The 23,945-nt window shown below is 33.5% G+C and overlaps 4 protein-coding genes and 1 long non-coding RNA gene across 8 annotated transcripts in view; all 5 read left to right on the top strand.

The window, feature by feature from the left end:
• LOC107060687 (uncharacterized) overlaps nucleotides 1-22,685 on the top strand; it is a 38,408-nt gene extending 15,723 nt beyond the window's left edge. Inside the window, exon 3 of the long non-coding RNA XR_001473466.1 lies at nucleotides 22,670-22,685. This is a non-coding gene — a long non-coding RNA (uncharacterized lncRNA). The remainder of the gene's footprint in view (nucleotides 1-22,669) is intronic.
• On the top strand, nucleotides 6,233-13,019 carry LOC102577891 (pre-mRNA splicing factor-like protein). 4 transcript variants are annotated; one of them, XM_015308828.1, is made up of 14 exons: nucleotides 6,234-6,361; nucleotides 8,230-8,596; nucleotides 8,743-8,860; nucleotides 9,515-9,580; nucleotides 9,735-9,809; nucleotides 9,913-10,039; nucleotides 10,154-10,200; nucleotides 10,281-10,338; nucleotides 11,120-11,169; nucleotides 11,486-11,542; nucleotides 12,083-12,162; nucleotides 12,244-12,315; nucleotides 12,442-12,538; nucleotides 12,692-12,996. In XM_015308828.1, the coding sequence occupies exons 3-14, from the start codon at nucleotides 8,774-8,776 to the stop codon at nucleotides 12,695-12,697; spliced, it is 822 nt and encodes a 273-aa protein (XP_015164314.1). In that variant the 5' UTR covers nucleotides 6,234-6,361; nucleotides 8,230-8,596; nucleotides 8,743-8,773; the 3' UTR covers nucleotides 12,698-12,996.
• LOC102602153 (60S acidic ribosomal protein P1) lies at nucleotides 14,125-14,860 on the top strand. The gene is made up of 3 exons (XM_006347577.2): nucleotides 14,125-14,227; nucleotides 14,312-14,521; nucleotides 14,630-14,860. The coding sequence occupies exons 1-3, from the start codon at nucleotides 14,159-14,161 to the stop codon at nucleotides 14,681-14,683; spliced, it is 333 nt and encodes a 110-aa protein (XP_006347639.1). The 5' UTR covers nucleotides 14,125-14,158; the 3' UTR covers nucleotides 14,684-14,860.
• Nucleotides 16,660-17,186, top strand: LOC102585479 (uncharacterized). Its single transcript, XM_006347443.2, has one exon. The coding sequence runs from the start codon at nucleotides 16,777-16,779 to the stop codon at nucleotides 17,053-17,055; it is 279 nt and encodes a 92-aa protein (XP_006347505.1). The 5' UTR covers nucleotides 16,660-16,776; the 3' UTR covers nucleotides 17,056-17,186.
• Nucleotides 22,686-22,935: 250 nt separating the features above from the next.
• On the top strand, nucleotides 22,936-23,473 carry LOC102584833 (uncharacterized). The gene has a single exon (XM_006347441.2). It carries the CDS (start codon nucleotides 23,066-23,068, stop codon nucleotides 23,363-23,365), a length of 300 nt encoding a protein of 99 aa, XP_006347503.1. The 5' UTR covers nucleotides 22,936-23,065; the 3' UTR covers nucleotides 23,366-23,473.
• The last annotated feature ends 472 nt before the right edge of the window (nucleotides 23,474-23,945 follow it).

Consider the following 23,945-nt stretch of genomic DNA (forward strand, 5'->3'; position numbering starts at 1 on the left):
ACTTTTTTTTGAAAAAATAAAAATTTTTAATTTTGCCAACCCTACCCCCACCCTCACCCAGGACACCCCCCACCCACACACAAAAAAGTTTTATAAAAAATTTCAATTTTTTTTTGCCCCCACTACCACATCCACCCCCACCGCCACCCCAGTTTTTTATATTTTATTTTCAAAATAAATAGTGCAATTAGGGATTTTTATGGTAAGAGAGTGATATATGGGTATATATGGATTCTCATGTTTACCCATTTTGTCCATATTTGTATGAGCTTAAATAAGTTGATGCCCATATTTACCCATTTAAGAAAATATGAGTGATCCATTGAATTTAATATGGAAAAAATGGTTCCTTCCATTTATATGAGCTGAAATTGCCACCCCTAGTTTCTATCTCGCTTGCCTCTCTCCTCCGTCGCTTGCCTTTCTCACTCGTCTCTCTTCCTATGTATCCATATTTTATAGTGCATATGACTTATAATTTGATATGAAGTTATTAATTAGTGAGATCCTATATAATTATTTCAAACTATAGAAAAAAAATAGTAAATATGGTAAGAATGTCTGTATAACTATTAGTTTTTTTTTCAATTGTTAATCCCATAATTTGCCACGTAGTTGTAGAAAACATAATAAAATAAATGGATCATTTGGTAGTGTATATATAAGAAATAGAGTTGAATAAAGTGCATTAGTAGTGGTGATATTACTAATGTTGATATTAGTTATGATGAGACCATTTGCTTATATATTGTTTTTTTTATGTATTAAAAATAATATGAATTGCATAATTTCTAAAAATAATTATTTGTTTACACAAATACCGTCCATAATACAACAAAAAGAATGTGTAAAAGATTTTGAGAGACAATTATATATTTAACCATGCTAGTACATTCATCAAAAACTCTTGCATTACTGACACCATAATTTATCATGTACTCCCTCTGTCCAATAATAGTCGTCAACTATTAACTTGACACACCCCTTAAGAAATTATAAATAGAAGGACAATTTTATTATATCACCCTTTGAATATACTTCCTCCGTCCCTAATTACTTGTCCACTTTTTCTTTTTTAGTTGTCCCTAATTACTTGTCCATTTTGACAAATCAAGAAAGGACAAAATATTTTTACCTATTATACCCTCAATTAATTACTTCGAAAAAGGTAGAACTTTTTGAAAATCTTAAGTTTTTAATTCATCCACTTCATAATTAATAGGGGTAAAATGGTAAACTCACTATGTTAAATAATTGCTTTCTTAATAGGTGTGTCAATTTAAAAGTGGACAAGTAATTAGGGACATAGGGAGTAATAAATACAGTGTGTTGAAAAATGTAATAGGAAAATGACTATAATTAATGATAAAGATAAATTAGGAACTAAATGTAAAATTATTCATGGATTTCATAAAGTGAACAAGTATTGTTGGACGTCTATTTTTAATAGGCGTTTGGCCATGCGATACCATATCATGATATGAAATCGTGAGATGGATTCAACGTTTGGACATGCGATTTTACGCTGATTCTATCTCATGATTCCATATCATGAGATGTGATTTCATATTCTCCAAAAACCATGATATGAGAATTTCATATCATGATTTGAGATATTTTTAATACAAAAATTGATCCATAAGTTTATATTTTGTTAAAACGACCCCACATTTATATCTACTAACCATTTTTCATATGTAAATAAAATTTATAATTACATCATTGCTTTTTTAAATTTATTATTCTTACCGACATAAAATTTATTATTCTCACCAACACATAGTCATTTTAACTCACATCAACCGATTGTTGAGTAATAAAATTGTTCTCTTCATTTACTCCAACACCTAATTTATTACTTCTACCGTTTTGTATTTATTACAACTCAAAGTAACAATGTTGGTTCGTCTTCTCGGTCACATGATCGAGAAATGCAAGTTCGGCGTGAGGAAATTGTCCGTACTATGTGAGAGGATTATATTAAAGACTAGTACACTACAATTTATATTCAATTTTTTTTATTGAATTAAAGTTAGTTGAAACAATTACTTAAGTGGAGATCAAATAACTTTGTAATAATTTATTATGAGATTTTATAATTTTTTGTTTATTTGTTAAGATTGAATAAACAATTGGGGATTTTTAATAGTTTTACAACTTATGAGATTCTTATGTTTATGAGAAAATATACAACTCGAAAATTTCATATCGCATGTCCAAACAAAACTTCAATTTCATCTCATAATTCCATATAATGATATTATATCATGATTCCATATCATGATACCATATCGCATGGCCAAACGAGCTCTTAGTATAGTGGACAAGTATTGTTGGACGGAGGGAGTTAATTATGCATAACATATTACCAAATAAAGTACATAAAAAGTGAAAATTATACCAAATAAAATATTAAAAATACACAAAGCTAATCCATGCATTATTATTATAATACATCCTACCAAATAACGTGTGTGTATCGGTCGATTCAATTCGATTTTATGTATTATCAATTCGGTTTTATCAATTTTTAAATATGCTAAACCAATACCGATTTTAGATTTATCAGTTTTGATCCTTAACAGTTGAGTTTTTCGATTTAACCAATAAAAAATGCTTGTGAAACAAATATATGACTTCTCTAACAATTTGACACGACAAGACAATAATGTAACTTTGCAAATGCTCCGTAACACCTCAGAAAAACTAGTAGGTGAAACTAGAACCTTACGAGTGTATTGTTGAGTTTGATGTGGGATTTTTTGTTGTTAAATGAGTTTCCGAGCTTAGGTTGAGGGGTTTAAAGGTTAAACGTCAAGGTACGACTCCCGAAGGACCAACCAAGACCTTAAAGCCTAACCCCCAAAGCTCCCCAAAACTGCCTAAGTTGCCAAAAAGTTGTGGGCTACGGGTGGTACCTACCCCTGTAGGTCCATCCACTCCTCGTAGAGAGGTTTCATGAGTCCAGAGATGAGATGTCAAGTTGCAGACCCCACCCACGGACCTGCAGGACGGGGTGTAAGTGCACCCACGGTCCGTGGGTCAAGGGGTGTGGATCACACCTGGGAATCTGCCTAGGCTCGGCTAATTAAGGGGCAAGGTGGTAAATTCTTAGGGTGGTTAGTTAAGTTAGGGGTCGGTTTGTTTTGATTATTTAGAGTTATTTAAGGTTTTTTAAACTATTAAACACCCCCTTACAACTCATTATTCCCAAAAACACAAAATAAAAACTATATCCTCTCCAAATAATTCTCTCTCTGGAAACCTCCATTGGAGAAGAAGAAGTCAAGGTTTGGAGTTCAAGAGTTCATCTTTTCTCTTCAATTTTGTGGAGAATCTTCAGTCAAGGTATGGTAGTTTTCATCTATGGGTAGCTTTCACCCATAAAGTCCCTTCAAAACATGATTTCAAAGCTTTCAAATTCCCCCAAAAGTTAGGGTTTCAATATAAGTCATGGGTTCAATTTCAAAACGTTTTCAAAGGTTGATTTATGATGAATGATGATTGAATTGAGGAATTAATGTTGTTTTATGATGAAATTTCCCCATGAACCCATGATTCCCCTAAAATATTAAATTGTGAATTTAGAATGTGGGTTGATTGATTATGGAAGCATGTTAATTGAGTATGTCTATCTTGATTGAGTTATTGAATCATGATATTCCCCTTATCTAAATGTTTGGGTTGAAATTGATTCATAGCCCTGGAGGGCAAATTATGAAAGATTGATGTATAATCATGATGCTATGCATGATCCATGCCTAATTGTAGTAATTCTAGGTGTGTTGGTGAATTGTGATTCATAGCCTTGAAGGGCAAAGTATGAAGAATTGATGTATAATCATGATGCCATGTGTATGCTTTGTGATTTCAATGAAAGTAATGTGACCATGACTACAATGCAATTGTGATATTATTGTAATGTTATTCTCAATTATACACTTGTGAATGATGATGGTATATTGTGAAAGATTTCTTCAATGTAATGATATACCTTGAATTGGTAGGCTTAGGGCATCCTCTTTAACTAATGTATCTGGACTTAATGAATATTGAATCGGTAGACCTAATGGTTGTAGCCCTTTCCTGTTATGAATAATGAACATTGAATTGGTAGACCTAATGGTGGTAGTCCTTTCATGTAATGAATAATGAACCTTGAATTAGTAGACCTAATGGTGGTAGCCCTTTCATAAATGATTAATGAAGTATTCTAAGGCTATGTCTTGAACCGGTAGACCTAATGGTGGTAGCCCTTTATGATGAGTCTATGAACTACTAATGTAATGATGAACATTGATTCGGTAGACCTAATGGTGGTGGCCCTTTCTTGAGGATTCAATGAGCTATCCTAATAATGTACCTTGAATCGGTAGACCTAATGGTGGTGGCTCTTTCATGTGTGTAATGTACTTTGGGTCGGTAGACCTAATGGTGGTAGCCCTCTTAAGTATAATAATGTTAATGAGAATGAACTACTCTATGGGAATGTAAGCTTGACACCGAGTTGATATGGTAAGATAGAAGCTCTCCCCATGTTAGGCCGGGTTTCAATGAACATCTTCTTTATCCCAAAACTATGTGCCCACATAAGTTATTAGCTAGTAGATCCACCTAAGTTAAAATGTTATGGGTCCTACCTTAGGCAAGTAGACCAACCCTTTACGGTGTAGGATAGACACCGAATTTCATGGTTTACTCACATGGTCTATGTCGGTTAATGTTTATTCCCATCATGTGAGATACATGCTATAGTTACTCAAGAGGTTCTATGAAGTGTGGGTGGTAGTATGAGATGCCATTCATGTATTGCACGAGTAGGCTTTGCGAGGGCTATGGTGTGTTCTCTAATGTCTTAATGTCTAATGAAATGAATGTGCTCATAATGAAGCTAATGAGAATGTTGACTTAAAGAGTTAATGAAATGATGAATGCTCAACTTGAAAATGTTATTATGAGTTCATTTCCTTGTCATGCCTTATTGAATGTAAATGTTCATTGTCTATGATTATTGACTAAAGAGGAGATTGAAGAATGATAAATATGTTATAGTGGCCTCAAAGTGGTACTTAGTATGAATGGTATTATGGGATGCCATTCATATATTGCACAAGTATAACTTAGGGTTACTTTCATGATGACTCTATTATGTTCTAATGACTTACATGATAAATATGCTTATGTCTTGTATGTTTATACTAAAGATGCATGATGATTCTCAAACTTGACATAAAGCATGGTTTTCAACCAAAATGTCCTTTTAAGCATGGTTTTTACATGGCTATCATACTTAGTACATTTTTTTTGTGTTAACCCATATTTCTTCTATTTTTCTACAAAGTGTAGGTTCCGGATCTTAAGGTGATTTTCTTTGGAGTAAAACTTGGATTGACTATTCTCTAAGCTAGTGGTGAGTCCTCAAGATTCGAGGACATATGAGAGTCTTTAGTAGTTTCTTATGTCATTTTACGTTTCAGACTATGTTTAAGTGCTGTGACCCTATCTTTGATTCAAGTTGTATTAGATGACCATGTGAGACAAGTTAGACTTCCGTTGTTTGTTTTTAAGTAAAGTTTTCGATTGTATGGATTAAAAGTTTTAAATTCCGTACTATTTTTCATATGTCTTATGTTATGAATGCTATGAAGTTTTTCGGAGTCTTGTACGCCGTGTCACGTCCGGGGTGTAGGCTCGAATCGTGACATGCTCATAAAATATAAACAGTAATAACTAACATGAAAAGATTATACAAGTGTAGCACAAAGAGAAATTAAGAGGGAAAAAAATTCTTACTTTAGATTTTGATGTTTTGTATATTGTGAAGTATAAATTGAAGGCTAAAATGCAAAGATAGTAACTACTAACTAGTGATGCATTGAGACTAATATTTAACATTTATGTACGGGTAAAGTAGTAAATTACTACAGTCTTAATGTGTTATCAATTTATCCAATAACTCAATATTCAAAAATCAAAATCGAATCGATAAATCGATAGATTTTTTTATTAAACCATTAGAAAATTGTTAACCCAATAACCCAATAAAAATTAATAAATAATATTTTTTTCAATTTCGATTTATCGATCGATTTAATTTTTGCACACCCTGCGAAACACTCCGGGGAAATTGAGATTCCAAAAGGGAACATGTGTAAATAAATCAAAGCTGAGGGGTTAAAAGTGAAAATCAATGGAACAGATCCTACACCGTTGGCATTTATAACCAGAAAAAAGCCCTAAAATTAAGAACTCTCTGGAAGAAGTGCAGCACAGCACCAGGAGAGAGAACCCGACAAGAACTGGAGAAGAAGTTGATCACCAATTTCATCAGAATTCCGCCGAGCCGAAATTGAAATTCCAGGTAATATTTAGTAGATTTTTTTCTCACAGCTCTGTCCTAAGATAAGGGCACATTTGTTAATCCCTGAGAAGGGTCGAGGGTGGAAGAAACCCTAGTTACGAATCTGTAAAAATCTTACCGAATTTAGCTATTTCTGTATTTTCTGGATGTTCTGTGTTGCGAATTGATCGTTTTCTGTTTGTGGCAGAATGGGTTCATTTCGTAATCCCAGGGTTTGTTTTAGCCTGGGTGTTGCTTCTCATTGTTCGTCGGCTTTTGCTAGAAAAGCTCGAACTTTTATGGGTCATATCTCTTGTGATGTTTCTTGTGTTACATAACAGTGTGATAGTTTTTTTATTAGTGAAATTCGTACTGCAATAGCGTTTTTCCCTTCAAAGAGCTGCAACCATCATGTCGGACTTGCTTGGCAGGAAATAATAGGAATATTGGAATTGAAAGATGAAATTCTAATCGTGTAATAAGAAAAATACTTGATGGGTTTGCTTGGTATGACAGAGAATATTTTATTGAATGGTTTTTTACTCATTGAATCGTTCTCCAATGTTTATTTCCTCAATGGTTGAAAATTCACCACCAAAAGGGTGAAAACAACTTAAGTCATTTTCCATTGCGAATATTCTGAATCTCACTCTATATCACTTGCTTCATCCAACACATAAGGGTCGTTGTCAACTTTAATATTCAAAGATTTCACCAAAATACCATCCTCCATCTTTTATGATTGCTGGGGTGGAGCCACATTATAGTTGACGGGTTTGGTAGCTTATAGCCTGGGTGGACAGAGTTACTGGTACCTGGTACTGGTACTCGTTGCTGGTGGGAGGTGGCAGGTATCCCGTGTAATTAGTCGAGGTGCGAGAAAGCTGGCCAGGACACCATGGTCATCAAAAATAACATAAATTTATCCCGAACCCATTCTCTTTATTCTCAAAATAAATAAATAATTTATCTAGAACCCTATTTGAAGATGCCTTTTCTAAAATTCAGGACCTATAAACTCAATCCTAGCGCATTTGATGGTTGCCATATGATCCTGTTTTTAATCCAACCAAATATTGAAAAACATTTTAGACAACGATCTGCCAAAGTAAATCCTTTTTTCTCCGAAAATATGTTGCATCATATCCAATTCTCATCTTTGTAGTCTCCACAGTTCAAAGTTCAAGCAATGTTTTACTGACAATTGGTGACTTAGAAATCTTTTTTTTTGAGAACTTCTTTTTTTGCATTGTAAAGTGACTGAGAAACTATGGAAGTATTTCATTAACCTGAGAGGTATAACATGGACCATGCCTAGAAATACTGCAGAAGTCCTAGCATGTTGGAATAGAGATGGAAATCAGTCAGGACACAAGGAGAGATGGAAGATTGTCCCTGCCTGCATCTGGTGGACAATATGGAGTGAGAGAAATCAGAGATGTTTTGAGAACAAGAGCATCCCTTTCCAAAGCATTAAAATGAATTCTTTAGTGACCTTTTACTTTTGGTGTATCCATTCTATTCCCAAGGATCCGGGGGACATCACCCTATTCTTAGATAGTTTACGAGGGAGATAGGTGTTTAGATTCTTTTTGGTAAACCCTCTATACTTTTGATGTAATTACTACAGGAGTTCACTATTGGTGTACTTCTATGTTTATAATACCAGTTAACTTTCTCAAAAAAAAATCTTATCTTATCTTAGGTTCAGGGAAATGACATCAGTTGCGCTAAACTGGTTTTATGTTAACTTAAACAGGAAAGGTATATATTGCATGCCTTGTAGGATGATTTCTCAGTGATCTTAAAAATAATTAAGAAAAGGGAAAATGCATTAGTATGTCGCGATCTCACCTCATCTTATGACATAAATGCTTTCTTTATGATAGATTTCAAGCGCTTGGAACAAAAATGAGCTTTGGAATCATACATAGGGATGTATTTGGGGGAGTGGGACAAGTCAGGGTGGAGTATTTGGGTTTTATGTGTAGTTGGAGGTTCTTTCTCACTCTCAGAAGAGCTATCATCTGCAAAAATTTTGAGTGGATGAGGAGATCAAATATTAGTTCAAATAATTTTTGCTTTGGAGCATCTTGGAACATATGAGCGATGGAGCTTCTGGATCATTAGCTTAACTTGGGATTGTTCTCTTGGTTTCATAATTTTTCTGTTTGAATCTATAATTTTGGAGCATCATGGAGCATTTTGAGCAATGGAGCTGGTGGAGCACAGCTCAATTGAAGGATTGCTCTCTTGGTTTGCTTCAGAATTTTTCTGCTCGATTCTGTTATTGTCAAGTCAAATACAGAATGATATAAATTTATCCATTATATTGTTTAATTATTTCTCTTCAATGTTAACTGGAATCTTGAAAATTGTTTATAAGTTACATCTGCTTGCAGTTATCTGTGAATTCTCCCTTCATTGCTGAGAATGAGTGGCCGCTTTTCACGCTCAATCTACGTTGGCAACCTACCAGCAGATATAAAGGAACTGGAAGTTGAAGATCTATTCTACAAGGTATGTCACATTCACTTATTTAAACACTCTTAGCTGCAAAGGCTTATTTTCTTGTGGAGAAGTTAGTTATCAATTGTACTTAGCTCATAGGGCTCTGGATTCAACCTTCGATGCATAAGTTATACTTGTAAACAACAAAAAACAACGGCATCACTTGAGATTATATTGCAGATGAATGCATTCCTAGGTATGCTTGTTTTCTGAATTTCATTACAATGCCATCCCCATCTGTATAATGGATGGAATTTTTTGATTGAACTCTTATTTGTAAAATTTTAGAACAAGAAAGCCTAAGTGTAGTCTCATAAGAGAATCTGTTGCAGTACTAGTATCAATATTAAGTTATGGTTGAAAACAAAGTTTGATGGTGAGAGAGGCTTCTTCTTTAGTATCCTGCACTGCATCCTCCTCCTTGCCTCAATACCACCAGTATTCTGTTTACCCGATTGAGAGTAAACAGTTGGGAGGCATCGATTTGGAAGCATTCAGCCTTGTCTTGAAATGTAGAGTTGGTTTAGCATACATTCTTGCGAACACTATACCCTGAGATTCCTTGTAAAAGCAACACTGTATCCTAAGATTTGTTGTAAAAGAAACACTGTATCCTAAGCTTAAAAAGTGCTTACTGTTTATAAATTCTCTCCTGTATTGCAGTATGGTCGTATATTGGACATTGAGTTGAAGATCCCACCTCGTCCTCCTTGCTATTGTTTCGTGGAGGTATGTTTATTTAGCATATTTACATGTATACAGTTTTCTGTAGTTTGAAGTTTGACCTTCTGCTGTCGGTTGCTTTTTCTTTTTCCCTTTCTGGTTGTCAATTGCTTCTTTTGTCTGCTGATTATCTGTCATTTCCCTTCCCCGAATTCTTTAGTTTGAAAGTTCTCGAGATGCTGAAGATGCCATCAGGGGTAGAGATGGCTACAACTTTGATGGCTGTAGGCTGAGGGTAAGAACAATTTCCATCTTGATTCTCTCATATTCATAGATACACAGATCTATGTAGGAAATATGAGCTTCCACGTGTTTGACACTTTAGATGCATGATATAGGTTGAGCTTGCTCATGGAGGAAGAGGGCCATCATCTTCAAGTGATCGTCGAGGCAGTTATGGCAGCAGTGGTGGTGGAGGTGGAGGTGGAGGGCGTCATGGCATTTCTCGGCATTCTGATTACCGAGGTTCCACTATAACTTACTTGAATGTCTCTTGAAGTTTCCTGTCTTGATTGCCGTCTATGTAATTGTCCCTGATCATATAGATGTCTCTTGACTTTTCTTGTCATCTATATACAGTTATTATTCGAGGTCTTCCATCTTCTGCTTCTTGGCAAGATTTGAAGGTAAGTTAAGTGGGCAGGATATTTCCCAGTGGTGGTTTGTATCTATAGCAATTGCAGTAACCTGGTGGAAAATATGTCAGGATCATATGCGGAAAGCTGGGGATGTGTGCTTTGCTGAGGTTTCTCGTGACAGTGAAGGTATGACCAAGTCTTACATCTCGAAGACATATCTAACTGGATCCTTTTACTTGTGAATTTTAAACAATACTCAAGAATACTGGAATTGTGGTGAAAAAACTGCATGTATGCGACTCTGATCTCCAAGGAAATTAAGATCAGAAAATTTCCCGAGAATTAGCGGGGGTTTTATCAAGAAGGGAAGAAAGACAATTAATTACACTTGCAATTTAAGGAAACAAAGTGCTACAGAGAAACCAGAATTGATTATGTGAATAAAAGAATTGGAAAATATAAATTAAGTACACAGAGTAAGAATCTCACCATTTGAAGACCATAGTAAATTTCTAATGCAAATGATTAGCTCTAAGTTCTTCAGATTTAGTGCGGAGTTCTCTTAATGTTAAATTTCCAATTTCTTATTCCTAATTACTATGTTATTCATTCATAAAATGTTTCTTTAATGATTAATATATCACTTCGCCAACACTATTAGTTTTTCCCTCCTTGAGACAGTGCACGGCTGTAATGAGGTGTACATCTTAGCACCTTGGCGCTTCTTAGCAAAGCGCTGAGACGGCGAGGCAGAGACCATGCTTCAATTCGCTTGTCTTTTGGCCTTTATTGTGCCTTGAGCTAACCTTTGAGAAAAACTGAAGTGCAAGATGAAAATGCAAATGTCGTATTTTTATTTTTGTAAGATTTGAATATTCAGGAAAATTGTTTTTAGGTGACATTTGTATTCTGCTCTTGTGCTAACTGTGTTTATGTCTGTAGTTCTAAATTTTCTTGTCCATATCAGGAACCTTTGGCTTGGTGGACTACACAAATTATGAAGACATGAAATATGCTGTAAGTTTCTTATCTGCCTCATTATCTAAATGGGTTTTAAACTCAATATTGCTATCTTCTTTTTTTTGAGGAGTTAGACCCTATCGCACGGTTGAGTTTCCTGAACTTTCGAGTTCCTTGGTTCTTTAACCATTGGAAGGATGGTTATTTGTTTTTTTTTTAATTAATATCCTCTGCAAGTAATTCTTGTGTTTTGCTAGTTTCATTACTCATGAATGTTTAATCTGCAACTCCCTTGATGGTGGTGTTTCTTATTTTATTTTGTCCCTTTGGAGAAGGGCCAAGCTTGTGGTTAACATGTTTTCTTTTCGTTCAGATAAGAAAACTTGATGATACTGAGTTCAGGAATCCTTGGACAAGAACCTACATCCGGGTATTTGTTTATCCTTGTTTTTCTTTACACTACATTTTATTTTAGTTTTCTTCCTTCAACCCAAACTCTTGGAAAGACTTTAATTTTAAATCAATGCTTAATCTCTCAGCATATTCACGGGGTATGGTGGTGATTTCCTGATTCGATGGTTTTTAATACTCCCTTAGTTCAATTTGTCTGTCTTACTATCCTTTTAGTCGGTTTAAAAAATAATGCCTCTTCTCTAATTCTTAACTCTTTAATTTAAACATCCCATGTGGCTTGTTTAAGGCCACAGATTAAAGGTCATTTTGGGACATTATACATATATTTAGTTGAAGGGCGCATCATTCAGAAGTTTTCTGTACTTTCTTAAACTTCATGCCAATTCAAATCGAGAGAAACAAATTGAAACAGAGGGAGTATTGGATATCTAGGATTTTTACGACACAATTATTCAGTGAACATGTGTACTTGAGTTAGTAGTAGCAGGAATTTTCGTATTTACAATGTATTTTTACGTTGATGCTCATTTCAATTTTCTGTTCCCTTCATATATAGGTAAGAGAATACAAGGGCAGCCCTTCAAGAAGTCGTAGCCGGAGCAGAAGCAGGAGCAGAACTCCAAGGAAGAGTAGGAGGTAGATCAAGTTGCAGATAATAAATGAACTCGTTTATGTACATTCCTTTTTCTCTTGATATCTTACTGAGTGTTTGTTCAGATCACCCGCCCGTTCAGTTTCGAGATCACCACCGCCAAAGTCTAGATCTGCATCTCCTGTTAAGTCGACCAGGTATATGACATTGCATATTACTTAAAATTGTATTTTTTTTTGTAGGTACTAATATAGCCTTTTGTTTTCTATTTTCAATTTATCTTCAAGGCTTTTTTAACACTTGAGCTCATAATCTGTGTCCAGGTCCAGGTCCAGGTCCAGGTCATTGTCCAGATCAATGTCTAGGTCGAGATCGAGATCGAGGTCACCGTCAAGGTCCAGATCGGCATCACCACAGCAGGTTAGGCTATTTTTTGGTATTTAATTAATGTTTGATTTGCCTCTGGATGATCACTTGTGTTTTTGTTAGTCTTGTTGCAAATGGTCCTGATCAGAATTTTGGATGCTTCATATTGAACTTTTCTAATGTTTGCATATTATGGTCTTTTTCCAGGCATGATCAAACAGTGGCTTATGCTGCCGCTAGATTTGTTTAGTGGTGTTCTCCTCTTGAAAGGAGAATCTGAAACTCTATATTGTTAGTTTGATAGGAGTCTGCTATGGACTAGATCTGTATTAAAGACTGGAACCTTTGGAGGTCTGTCCTAGCAATGTGTTGTTTTATCTGTGAGAGCTGCAGTATCTCTGTTCTCTCGGCTGTCATTAGTCATTGGCCAATCAAACATGTAGACTTTTGCACAGTGGTTTTTCTGCTTAACTTAGTTCCGACTATATTAAAACATTAGCGTGTTGATTTCATTTGTTGTCGATGTGATGCTGTATCTGATCGTCTCTTCTCACACTTGGTATTTGTTTAAGCATTTGATATTCCCAGTCAAAATACCTCGCCAAAACGTAAATATATTCTCTAGTGATCAGTCTTAAATACAAAAAATGTAACTCGGTGCACAACAGACTCTGCGTTAGAAGGGCTGCTGGTGTCATATAGATTGTATACCCTAAAGCAAGCATTGATGGTGATGTCTCAACTGTTGCTGAAATTGTCTTGGAAAGTTCATGCGTTAGGGTTCAGTGATAGCTAGTTAGTACATCAATTAAGGGTGTCCTTTCAATGGAAAGAGAGAACTACAGGAGTTGTTTGGTTTGAATACAAGTTATGCAACCAGTAATTCTGGATTATTTCTTATTGATTGTTTGATTTGTAGTACGAAAAAGAATATCCATTGCATACTTGTTAAAATAAAATCATTTATTTACAAAAATATCTTCTCCAACAAAAGTTTTTACTGCTCAGCCAAACTTCCAACAAAAGTTTTAACTGAGCTAGGGTTTTTTCGACGTAACTTCATGTTTCAAATTTTATGAACCGTAATCAGCTTAAGACGCAATTTCGTAAAAAATCTTTGAAACTTGAATTCATCCAAAGTAAGTATTTTTGACTGAGTTAAGCTAATATTTAACCATTTCACCAAAATAGTAAAGCTATTATTTAAATCAGTTCATCAAAATAGCAAGTAAATCATTACCACAAATAATGTTTTATACATTAATTCTACTAATTGATTGCATTTTGTGAATTGCATATGCTTTACTAATATGTGCAAAATAGTTATATCTCATTTGCTTGATCTAAAGTTTACAAATGATCAGCACTTGATATTCTCAACTAAGGACGCTACAAATATAATCTAACTAGTTTTGACACTTTCACAAGTTGGGTTATAAGAAGCAAAATAAATAAATATCGAAGATAGTAAAAAAGTTTAAAATGTAGCTATTCGTGTGTAAAGCCGTTAGACCCGTAGCACCTGAAATCCGTAACGTACTCCTCCACCCTAATATTTCGTATCTATTCGTTTTACGGTCCTCTAAATACCAACTTATTTTCTATAATCAAAACTGATTTTTTGTTCTAATCTTTCTTATTATTCTTTACAACTTTCATCAATTTTGTGCAAAAATGTCAGTTGGGGAACTTGGTTGTACCTATGCTGCGTTACTTCTCTTCGATGATGGAATTCCCATTACTGTAATAATCATCATTCCTTACCCGCTAATTAATTTTTCTTTTATCATAATCTTTTAATTAACATAATTGTATTTGGGATTTCAGGCAGAGAAGATTGCTACGGTGGTGAAAGCAGCTAATATTTCAGTGGAGTCTTATTGGCCTAGTCTTTTCGCCAAGCTATTTGAGAAGAGGGACATTGAAGATCTTATTTTGACTGTTGGGACAGGTGGCGGTCCAGCAGTAGCTGTTACTGCTGCCCCCGTTGGTGGAGGTGGTGCTGCTGCTGCTGCTCCCGCCGCTGAGGAGAAAAAGGTAACAAATTTGTCATAAATGTTACTAGTACGTATTTATATATTAAGTAGTTTTTATTATTCTCTCTGTCCCAATTTATGACGTGTTTGTTTGATTGTGTGGTTGCAGGAGGAGATGAAGGAGGACAGTGACGAGGATTTGGGATTGAGCTTGTTTGATTAGGAGTTTCTCTTTTAATATGCAATATATTTGGCTTTAGGTGTTTTAATTTCCTTACAAGGTTAATTTGCTAATTGCTCATTATTGTGTTGCTATAATTCTTACCAAAAGTTTTTCATGATGGAATATGTTAAGACACTAAATTTGATCTCTAAATATTACTCTCTGCTTTGGGGTTTTTGTTCTCTCATTGTTCTGTAATATGAATACAACATTACTACATACATCTTTTATGGTAAGCTCTCTACTGAGCAGTTGATTTTGTGAGTTATATATGTTGATAGGGGTTTGGTACACTAGGCACGCACAATGTCCTATCTGAATTGTTTTGTTACACAAAACCTACAACTTATGTCCAATATTTTTATGAGAACAATGGAAGGTCAGGATTGAAATCTCAATAACGATAAAAATACTAGGTGATTCTTTCCATTATGTTACATGTGTTAGTGCGAGGAAGCAGATTAGTAGGTATTAGTACGTGTATATATTGCTATTCATCATAGGATTTATTGGTAGTATGTAACACCAGATGAGAGCTACATACCATTTGGAATAATATCCATGTATGATGTATAGAATCAGATGACTAACCTTAGCTCATCTAAAAATATATCACTTTCGTGTATTCACTTTCATGATTGCTTGCCTTATATGCACTCTTGGGGTATTACCAATTACCCGTACGTTACATTATATCCAGGTTTTAAAGTAACATATACATTAATTATATTATTTCTGTATTAATTAGGAGGTGTTTCACGGAAGATATTAGAGAAAATAACGCATGTATTAGTTTTAGTATTATTAATCCAATATTTGGTGCAATTTTTCAAAACATGATTGCCTTGAAAGTGTATAGAACTAAGAAGAATGTGGAGGTTTTTTTTCTTTGAAATAAATATCTACTTTTAGAAAATTACGTAATATTTGTTATTTTTAATATATCAAATTAAATAATGTATAAAAAAATAATCTGAACATAACTAATTTCAATATTATTACTATTCCTTTTTCAGTAGTACAATTTTTATACCCCTTGTCAAACAATTCTTAAGTCTAGATATTGAATAATCATGGTCGAAGAAGATTCCTTCATTCACTACTTGCTAACACACTGCAACGTCAAGATATTGACTCAAAACTCCTTTTAAGTCAATCATGGCTGTTTCAATTCAATAAGTTTGACTAGAAGAACCCATAAAAGTCCATGTGTCATTTTAACAAAAATGAAGTTTTAAACAAGAAATAAACAAACTAATATAGTATAATTTAAATAAACATCTCTTAAAAATTGAACACTATATTTAAAAATATATTATTTTTTGGCATCAATTATTTTTGAAATAGTTTTTTTTTTAAAATCCCATATACAAGTTGAACAGGTTTCAAACTCAACTTCATTGATCACGTCAGTCCCAACTCCCACCAATATAGAATTAGTCCTTAAGCTTATCCACACTGGCCTTGCTCCAAAAAAGGGGTAAAAGCACACGTATTCATGTCTCATACCACATCAAACATGACACGTTCAACCCTTCATTTATTTTTACACTAATTTCCTACTTAAAAAAAATTCTCCCCCTGTCCCCTTTTTCACCTAAATTTTGAGACTCAAAAACTTTTAAATTATCATGTGAATTTGAATATACAAGTTTTAAATAATATTTATATATTTCAAAATTACGTAAAATTAATTTAAATTAGTTTTCAAAATTGTGATAGTGACGCATAAATTGGGACAGAAGAAGTGTTTGTTATTGGGATTAGGTAATTTCCAGTTAAATCCAGAAGATATACATTACGTCGTTTGAAAAAATGAAAAGTAGACCCAATTGACACGCGTTAGTTTTCCAAGTTCGTTCGCTGACCCAATTCAACGAATTAGAGAAACAGTATTGGAAATTTCGTTTCAACTACTTTTACTTTCCAGATCTTTCTTTAATACGCTTCCCCTATATATACTCCTGCTTCTGCTACTTCTTTTCTTCGTACTCAAGTTTTAATTTAACATAAACTCACTGCTTACATCAACAAATCAATACTCTCTTTATTTTCTTGTTATTTGTTAGTAATTTGCAAGTGAATCGCCAACGATGATGATGTCAATTTTCAGTTCCTTTGATGCCCTCTCTGCTGAACTTTTTGGGCAGAAATTGAGTTTTTCTAAGCCATCTAGTACTGACACAAAACAACAAGGGGTTGGAACTCTTGTATCAGATCAAAAAACCGCCGCTTCTCCGCCGGCTACTTCTTCAACCGGTATTCTGAAGAAGACCGGAGAGGCATCGCCGCCCCAGCAGCAGCAGAAGAGGCAGAGGTTCGCGCTGGAATTCGACGGCGTCCACTGTTTTGAAACTATAATTCCCTATTGATTTTTGTTTTTACTAAAATTACGAGATTGAAATTTCATTTATTCTTGTCTACCATGATCATTGTCATGACTCATGTATGATGTAAATTTTGGTGATTGATATATACGTACAATTTATGGATTTTGATATCAGTTTGTAATTTCTCTTTTTTCTTTCATAGCTCTGTTTTACGTCAGAGTAAAACTCCTTGTTCATATAGGCTTGTTGATACACACATAGAATATCTTGATGTCATCATCTGCATACGTATAAAATTAAATTTTGTTCTTACTAAACTTTGATATATGTATATTGATCCATAATATTCTCAAAAAATCAAATAAAAATATCATGTTACAATTTTTTTTTAAATTTGAATATAGTTTAGACCAGAAGCTTGCTTCAATCAATTGAAAAATTGAAGACCTCCTTTTTAGTCATGGTTGTTTCAGTTTGAAGGCTGTTATAAAAAAATAAAAAATATAGGGAGGACACGCTAATATAATGCATATACAAGTAGAACAGCTTTCAAACTTAATTCGGTGCTCCAATTTCAGCAGTCTTTCGATTTTTAATGGAAGAAAGACCCACCAATATTGAGTTGGCTTATCCGCATAACACTATGGCTGGACAATATCAACTACCATGCTTTAAAAAGTTCTATCACTCTCTTGGATATAAATGTTTTTCATATTTTAAATAATATAATCACAAATTGTTTTGCCAACTACAATAAGACTCCGTTTTATATTTTATAATTTAAAAATTAATAAATTTAACTATTGATAAATTAAAATATAAAAAATTAAAGATAGAGAAATCAATAAATAATTAGAATTAGTTAGTGTTCAATTAAATTGAGAAGATATACATCATGTCGCTCGCAAAATATATGACCCAAAATAACACGCGTTGATAAAATTGTTAGTTTTCAAAGTTAATTAGCCGACCCACCAATCTTTCAAAAAGTCTAAAATTCAACGAATGGGAGAATAATTTTAGAAATTTCATTTCTCTCTATTTCCACTTTACAGAAGTTTCCAGTTTTACTCCACTTCCACTATATAATACTCTTTACTTCTGCAGTTTCTTTTCTTCCTACTCAAGTTATTTCTTACCTAAATTAATCAACAAATAAATACTACTATTTTCTTTGCCTGTTATTTGTTAGCAAATTGCAAGCTAGAAGCAACAATACACCGACGGCAACGATAATGATGTCAATTTTCAGTCCCTTTGATGCTCTTTCTGCTGAGGTTTGTGGGCAGAAGTTGAGTTTTTCTAAAGCACTCACTACTCATGACACGACACAACAAGGTGTTGGAACTCTTGTAACAAATAGCCAAGCCGTTGCTTCTCCGCCGTCTACTTCTTCTCTGAACAAGGCCGGAGAGGCATCATCTTCGCCCCAAAATCAGCAGAAGAGGCAGAGATTCGCTCTGGAATTCGACGGTGTTCACTGTTTCGAAACTATCATTACCTATTGATTTCTGCTTTTACTAAAATTACGAGATCGAAAACTGATTATGATATATACAATTTTTTGGATTCGGATCATATTCACTCTTTTGTTTTGCTTATTGGTAAAACTTCAATTCGTAATTTCTCGTTTTGTTTTATATCTCTGATTTATTCTTTTCGGCGATCGGCGATCAAATTTATTTTTGCAACTGAATTTTTATTCCAGAAAGTTTATTATGACTGGTAATATTCATGTGCCAGTTTCTTGCAACTTCATTGTCTAGTATATTGTTAGGTGATAAATTGTACTCCATCAATTTCATTTTGTTTTGTTTAACAACAATAGAATATAAATCTCAGGACAGAACGAGTACTCTTACTATATTATCGTTCTTTTTACTCTTTTTACCTGGAGAGAACGGTAGATATTTAAATTTCAGGGATTCATAATGGCTAAAGTTCAAGAATTCAAGCATTCAAATATTCAAGTTTAAAGTTTGAATAACTCAAGATCAAGATCATAAAATTCAAGTAAAAATCAAGATAAAGTTTAAGTTCATCAAGATTCAAATTTAAGATCGAAGATCTTAAATCCAAAGTACAAGTCAAGAATAAGTTCATCAAGATCAAGTTTAAGAGCCCGACGAATCAGAATATTCCTAGAAATTGTAATACACATATTTGAAATCAATTAAATATTATTGTTGCGATATTTTTTTTTTTATCTTGATTATTGTTTCTAAACACAAAATTTATTGTCTACAAATTCTAGCAACTCAGTGGGATATCAACTAAAATTCGTGTCAAGAAAATAATAATCAAAATCGAAAAATATCACAACAATTATATTACAATCTCTATGAATCCTCTAATTCATCTTTTCAAGGTTTGTAAGCTTGATCTTGAATTTTTATGAACTTTTTACTTGACTTGTACTTTGGATCCAAGGGTCTTCGAGCTTGATCTTGAATCTTGGTGAGTTTGAACTAGATCTTTATCTTGATTTGTATTTGAATCAAGAGAGTTTGAACTTGTTCTTGAACCTGATTGTCTTGATCTTGAGTTGTTCTTGAATTTGAATGATTGAGTGTGTGATTCTTGAACTTGTAGCTTATAAAAAAATCTAAATTTTGGTGTTTTCATGATCGTAATTCTTGAACTTGTAGCTTATAAAAAAATTTAAATTTTGGTGTTTTCATGATCGTTTTGTGAATATTCAAGAGTTATGGAATATTCGAAATATTGATCTTTATTAATACTCAAGTGCATATGGGATATTCGACATACCTTTTCAAAAAAATATAATACTTTTCATATAGACATTTTTATATAAGCATAAATCATGGTTTAAGGTTGAGTAGCCTATAAAAACTCTAATTGGAGTTGAATATATTTTGTAAAATCTTAACTAAAATTAAACACGTCTAACAAGATCCACAAAATTTTAATATCTACAATAACTATATCTACAAGAACGATGAGCATACATGTTTTATAATATGTATGGCTATAATTTACACGAATTAAGCATATGAGTATACATGTTATAATATGTATGGCTATAATACACTCGAATTAAGAATATGAGTATATTGAATTATTGATAGAGAAAAATTGCAGCGAAAATAATCCTTCCACAAGCTTATCCGCATAACACTGGCTTCCGAAAAAAGGGGTAAAAGGACACGCATCATGCACAAATAAGACGAAACATGACATGTTCAATGTTATGTCCAATGTGTATTTCTTTTTAATATTTTTTTAATATTAACTGAAATTATATTCCTTCCGTATCAATTTAATTTGATCATTTTTTTTAGTTTTATATATATATATATATATATATATATAAAATAATAATGAGAAGAAAGTAGGGAGAAGGGGGAAGTTAGGGAGAAGACTTATAATTTCTCCGGAGGGATAATTATACAAAATTCATCTATTTAAAAGGGAAAATTGACTTGGTCTCAAAGTTGAGGTTCCTAAATTTTCTATAACGGATAGACATTCACTATATTTATAACACATTCCTCCTTAATATCTAATTTGTAGATGATGTGCCTCGTTAAAAATCCTACTAAAAAACACTTTAAAAAAAATACAAAAAGCTCTAGTGAAGGAAAATAGTACACGTATCTAATAATACGCATCTAGGCTGCCTGATTAAAAACCTTACAAGGAAAATCCAGTGGGATAAAACCTCGTAAGGAAAAAGAGTACAACGGGTATTAACTCCCCCTAATGAGAACATCAATCTAGAGACTTGAATCTTCGCCTTCCAAGCTTGTGCACCATCTTCTTGAAAGTTGTAGTTGTTAGAGACTTGATGAAAAAATCAGCCACATTGTCACTCGAACGAATTTGTTGCACGTTGATATCACCATTCTTTTGGAGCACATGTGTGTAGAAAAGGCTTGACGAAATGTGTTTCGAACTATCTTCTTTTATGAATCATCCTTCAGGATCAAAGAATTTTGCAAGTTCCTCACTTCAATTTCTTTAAGCAAATAATTTATTGCCTTTTGAAAATTCAAGAGTTTAATTCGAGTTATCAACTTGCATAACAATATGAAAAATTCTTGCTTGTGATCTATATGAGGATTATAAACAAGTATTTCAAAAACATATATTAAGACTATTAAGTATCTAAAGTACCCACTAGGTGGGTGAATAACTGAATATGTCCACAAATATCCTTATGTATACGCTATTAGAACGCATGGGACTCAATCTCAACTTTTGTTTGTGATGGTCTCACAATTAACTTACCCTGCTAACAAGGAGTACAAAAAAATTCACCATTTAAAAGAATCATTAGGTTCTTTAATGGATGTCTATTTGAATTTTCTATAATTCGTCTCATCATTATAGACTCAAAATGTTTCAGGCGATTAAAGTATTGGAATCAGTAAACTTTTGATTTACTATAGAATGTGCCTCAATTGCACTAATTCTTGTTCAATACAAACCAAAAGATAAAGTAAGGAATTTTTCTATAACACATGTCTGCTTAGAGACATTCTTGGTTATACCACATCCATAACAAGGGTCGCGACCTTTTTCACAACTAGCATGGTTGGTATACACCTCATCACTTCAACGAATGCATCTATATTTTTAGCATTTATCAAAAGTTTCCATTCATCTTGACTGGAATACAATCAGAGTATATCAAATTATGATAACTTAGTACCTCATTCCACATTCATGTGCATTATTCAATCACTTGTGTTTTTTCAGACGTATTATGCACTGCAGCTACATTCACTTTAGGGAATTGAGCGATTTCAATAGAATAGGTTTCATGACTAATCTTCATAAAAAACACATTATTTGGCCTTGGTCATCATTATATCATCAATATGGTGCATTGCGACTCAAACTCAACATCTTATCCATGTAAAGGGATGTTATGCCATAAATAAATTGATGGGACTTAAATCCAACATCTTTAATCACGGTGCACCAATACAATAACATGATGTCTTACCCTCTTGGTGTGATTTGACTGAATCCAATCGTCTTGACCTCTTAGTGCAATTGGACATAAATCCATCGTCTTATCCTTTTAGTGCAATGAAACTTGAATCCATCATCTTACCCTTAACCAATAATATAATAAGCAAAAGTGCATAGTGCTCACCTTCGAGACTTAAGCAATATAATCATTTATGGTGGTAATAATTTTGTAAACAACAATTTGCAAAATCATACGTACAAAAAGATAAATCAATTACATCAGAGTTCAAATTAAATAGCAGCAATAATACTAATGCAAGTAAGAATATGGTGGCCCCGTTGTTGTGCACGCAGAGAAGTTGTATACTAAAATTAGTAGTAGTATAAATTTTAAATCATTAGGTCTATTAACATCCGATTAGCAATATTCTCGAAAAAGAAAATCGGGCAGCGTGGTCATTCGAGATTTGTAACACTACGTTGCTACAAGTAATCAACGAGAGGCAGCACCACAGGTTATACATAAAATTTGTTTCAGACCAGCCACGTAAATTCAGTTTAGAATACATATATTATATAAACTTTACATATATACATCTTGCATCCAAAAAAACTACGATGAGACCAATCCATAAAAATAAAAAAACACCTACCATTAACTTTTAATGGACAATGAGCAATTTATGTTGATAACATATTATGAAATCATGAGAAGAAAGTAGAGAGAAAAGAGAACGCTTATAATTGTGATTTTACAATGAAGAAAATGCACGGCAGACATTCACTATATTTATAACATATTAAAATTTTTGAATTATAACTTTTCACTAAAAAATAAAATAAAAATCCAAACTATACGCGTTAATAGGAGATTGTGAATTATAGGAAAATTCGTTTCTCCCATCTCCACTTCCACATCTTACCGATCCTAATTGGGAAAGGAATTCCCAATTGTTTCCTTTCCCAACTCCCCAGGTATATTCCTACTTTTGTAGTTTTGGTTTTTCCTAATCAAGGATTATTATTGCATATAAACCAATTGACAAATCAATGCTTGGTTTCAAATTATTTGTTAATTTGCAAGTTAGATCCAAAAGAAAACACCAACACGATGATGTCAATTTTCAGTTCTTTTGATGCTCTCTCCGCTGAAATTTTGGGCCAAAAAGTGAACCACTCTTGGGCACCGCCCACTTCTGACAACAAACAACAACAAGGTGTGGGCCCTCTTGTATCCGATCGCAAGATCGCCGTTTCTCCACCGTCTACTTCCGCAACCGGTAAACTGAACAAGACAGAAGAGGCGGCGCCGCCGTCATCATCTTCAAAATCTCCGTCGCGCCCACGGAGGCCAAAGTTTGCACCGGAATTGGATGGGGTCTACTGTTTTGAAACAATTCCTCCGTATTGATTTTTTTTACATAAACACCAAAAAGATTGAAATTCTTTATTCTTGTCAATTGTCAATTGTCATGATATTATTGATTATATATAATTTGCTTAACTGAAAAACCTTCAATTCGTGATTTCTCTTTTTTGTTTCATGTCTCTTTTTAAAAATCTTTTCGGTGATTCATATCAAATACAATTAACAAGTTCCACAACTGATGATTTTAGAAACTATTTGTAAGATGAATATATAAGTAAATTACTGCTTATTTCAAAGAATTGTTTTTAAAAGTGTGCCTTTTAAATTAGTCTTCAAAGATGTGTTAAAGAAGCTAAATTTTTTCTTGGAGAAGTGGTACAGTAAATGAAAGGATGTGCTAGCTCTTTCTTGAAAGTATGTTCCATGTGGCAAGATAATGTGATGAGCTTCTCCTAGGCCAAGAATAACTAACGGATGTTAATTAATTTGTTGATTCACGTATTTTATTTAATTTTGAAAAATATTTTGTATTGTTAAAATAGTTTTTTAAGATAATGCCTAGTACAACTCAAGATGATGCCTGGACCATTCATGGCGCCCTATTTATTGCAACTTCATTGTT

The sequence above is a fragment of the Solanum tuberosum genome, unplaced genomic scaffold (genome assembly GCF_000226075.1).
Source record: "Solanum tuberosum cultivar DM 1-3 516 R44 unplaced genomic scaffold, SolTub_3.0 scf00093, whole genome shotgun sequence".
NCBI classification, from domain to species: Eukaryota; Viridiplantae; Streptophyta; class Magnoliopsida; order Solanales; family Solanaceae; genus Solanum; species Solanum tuberosum.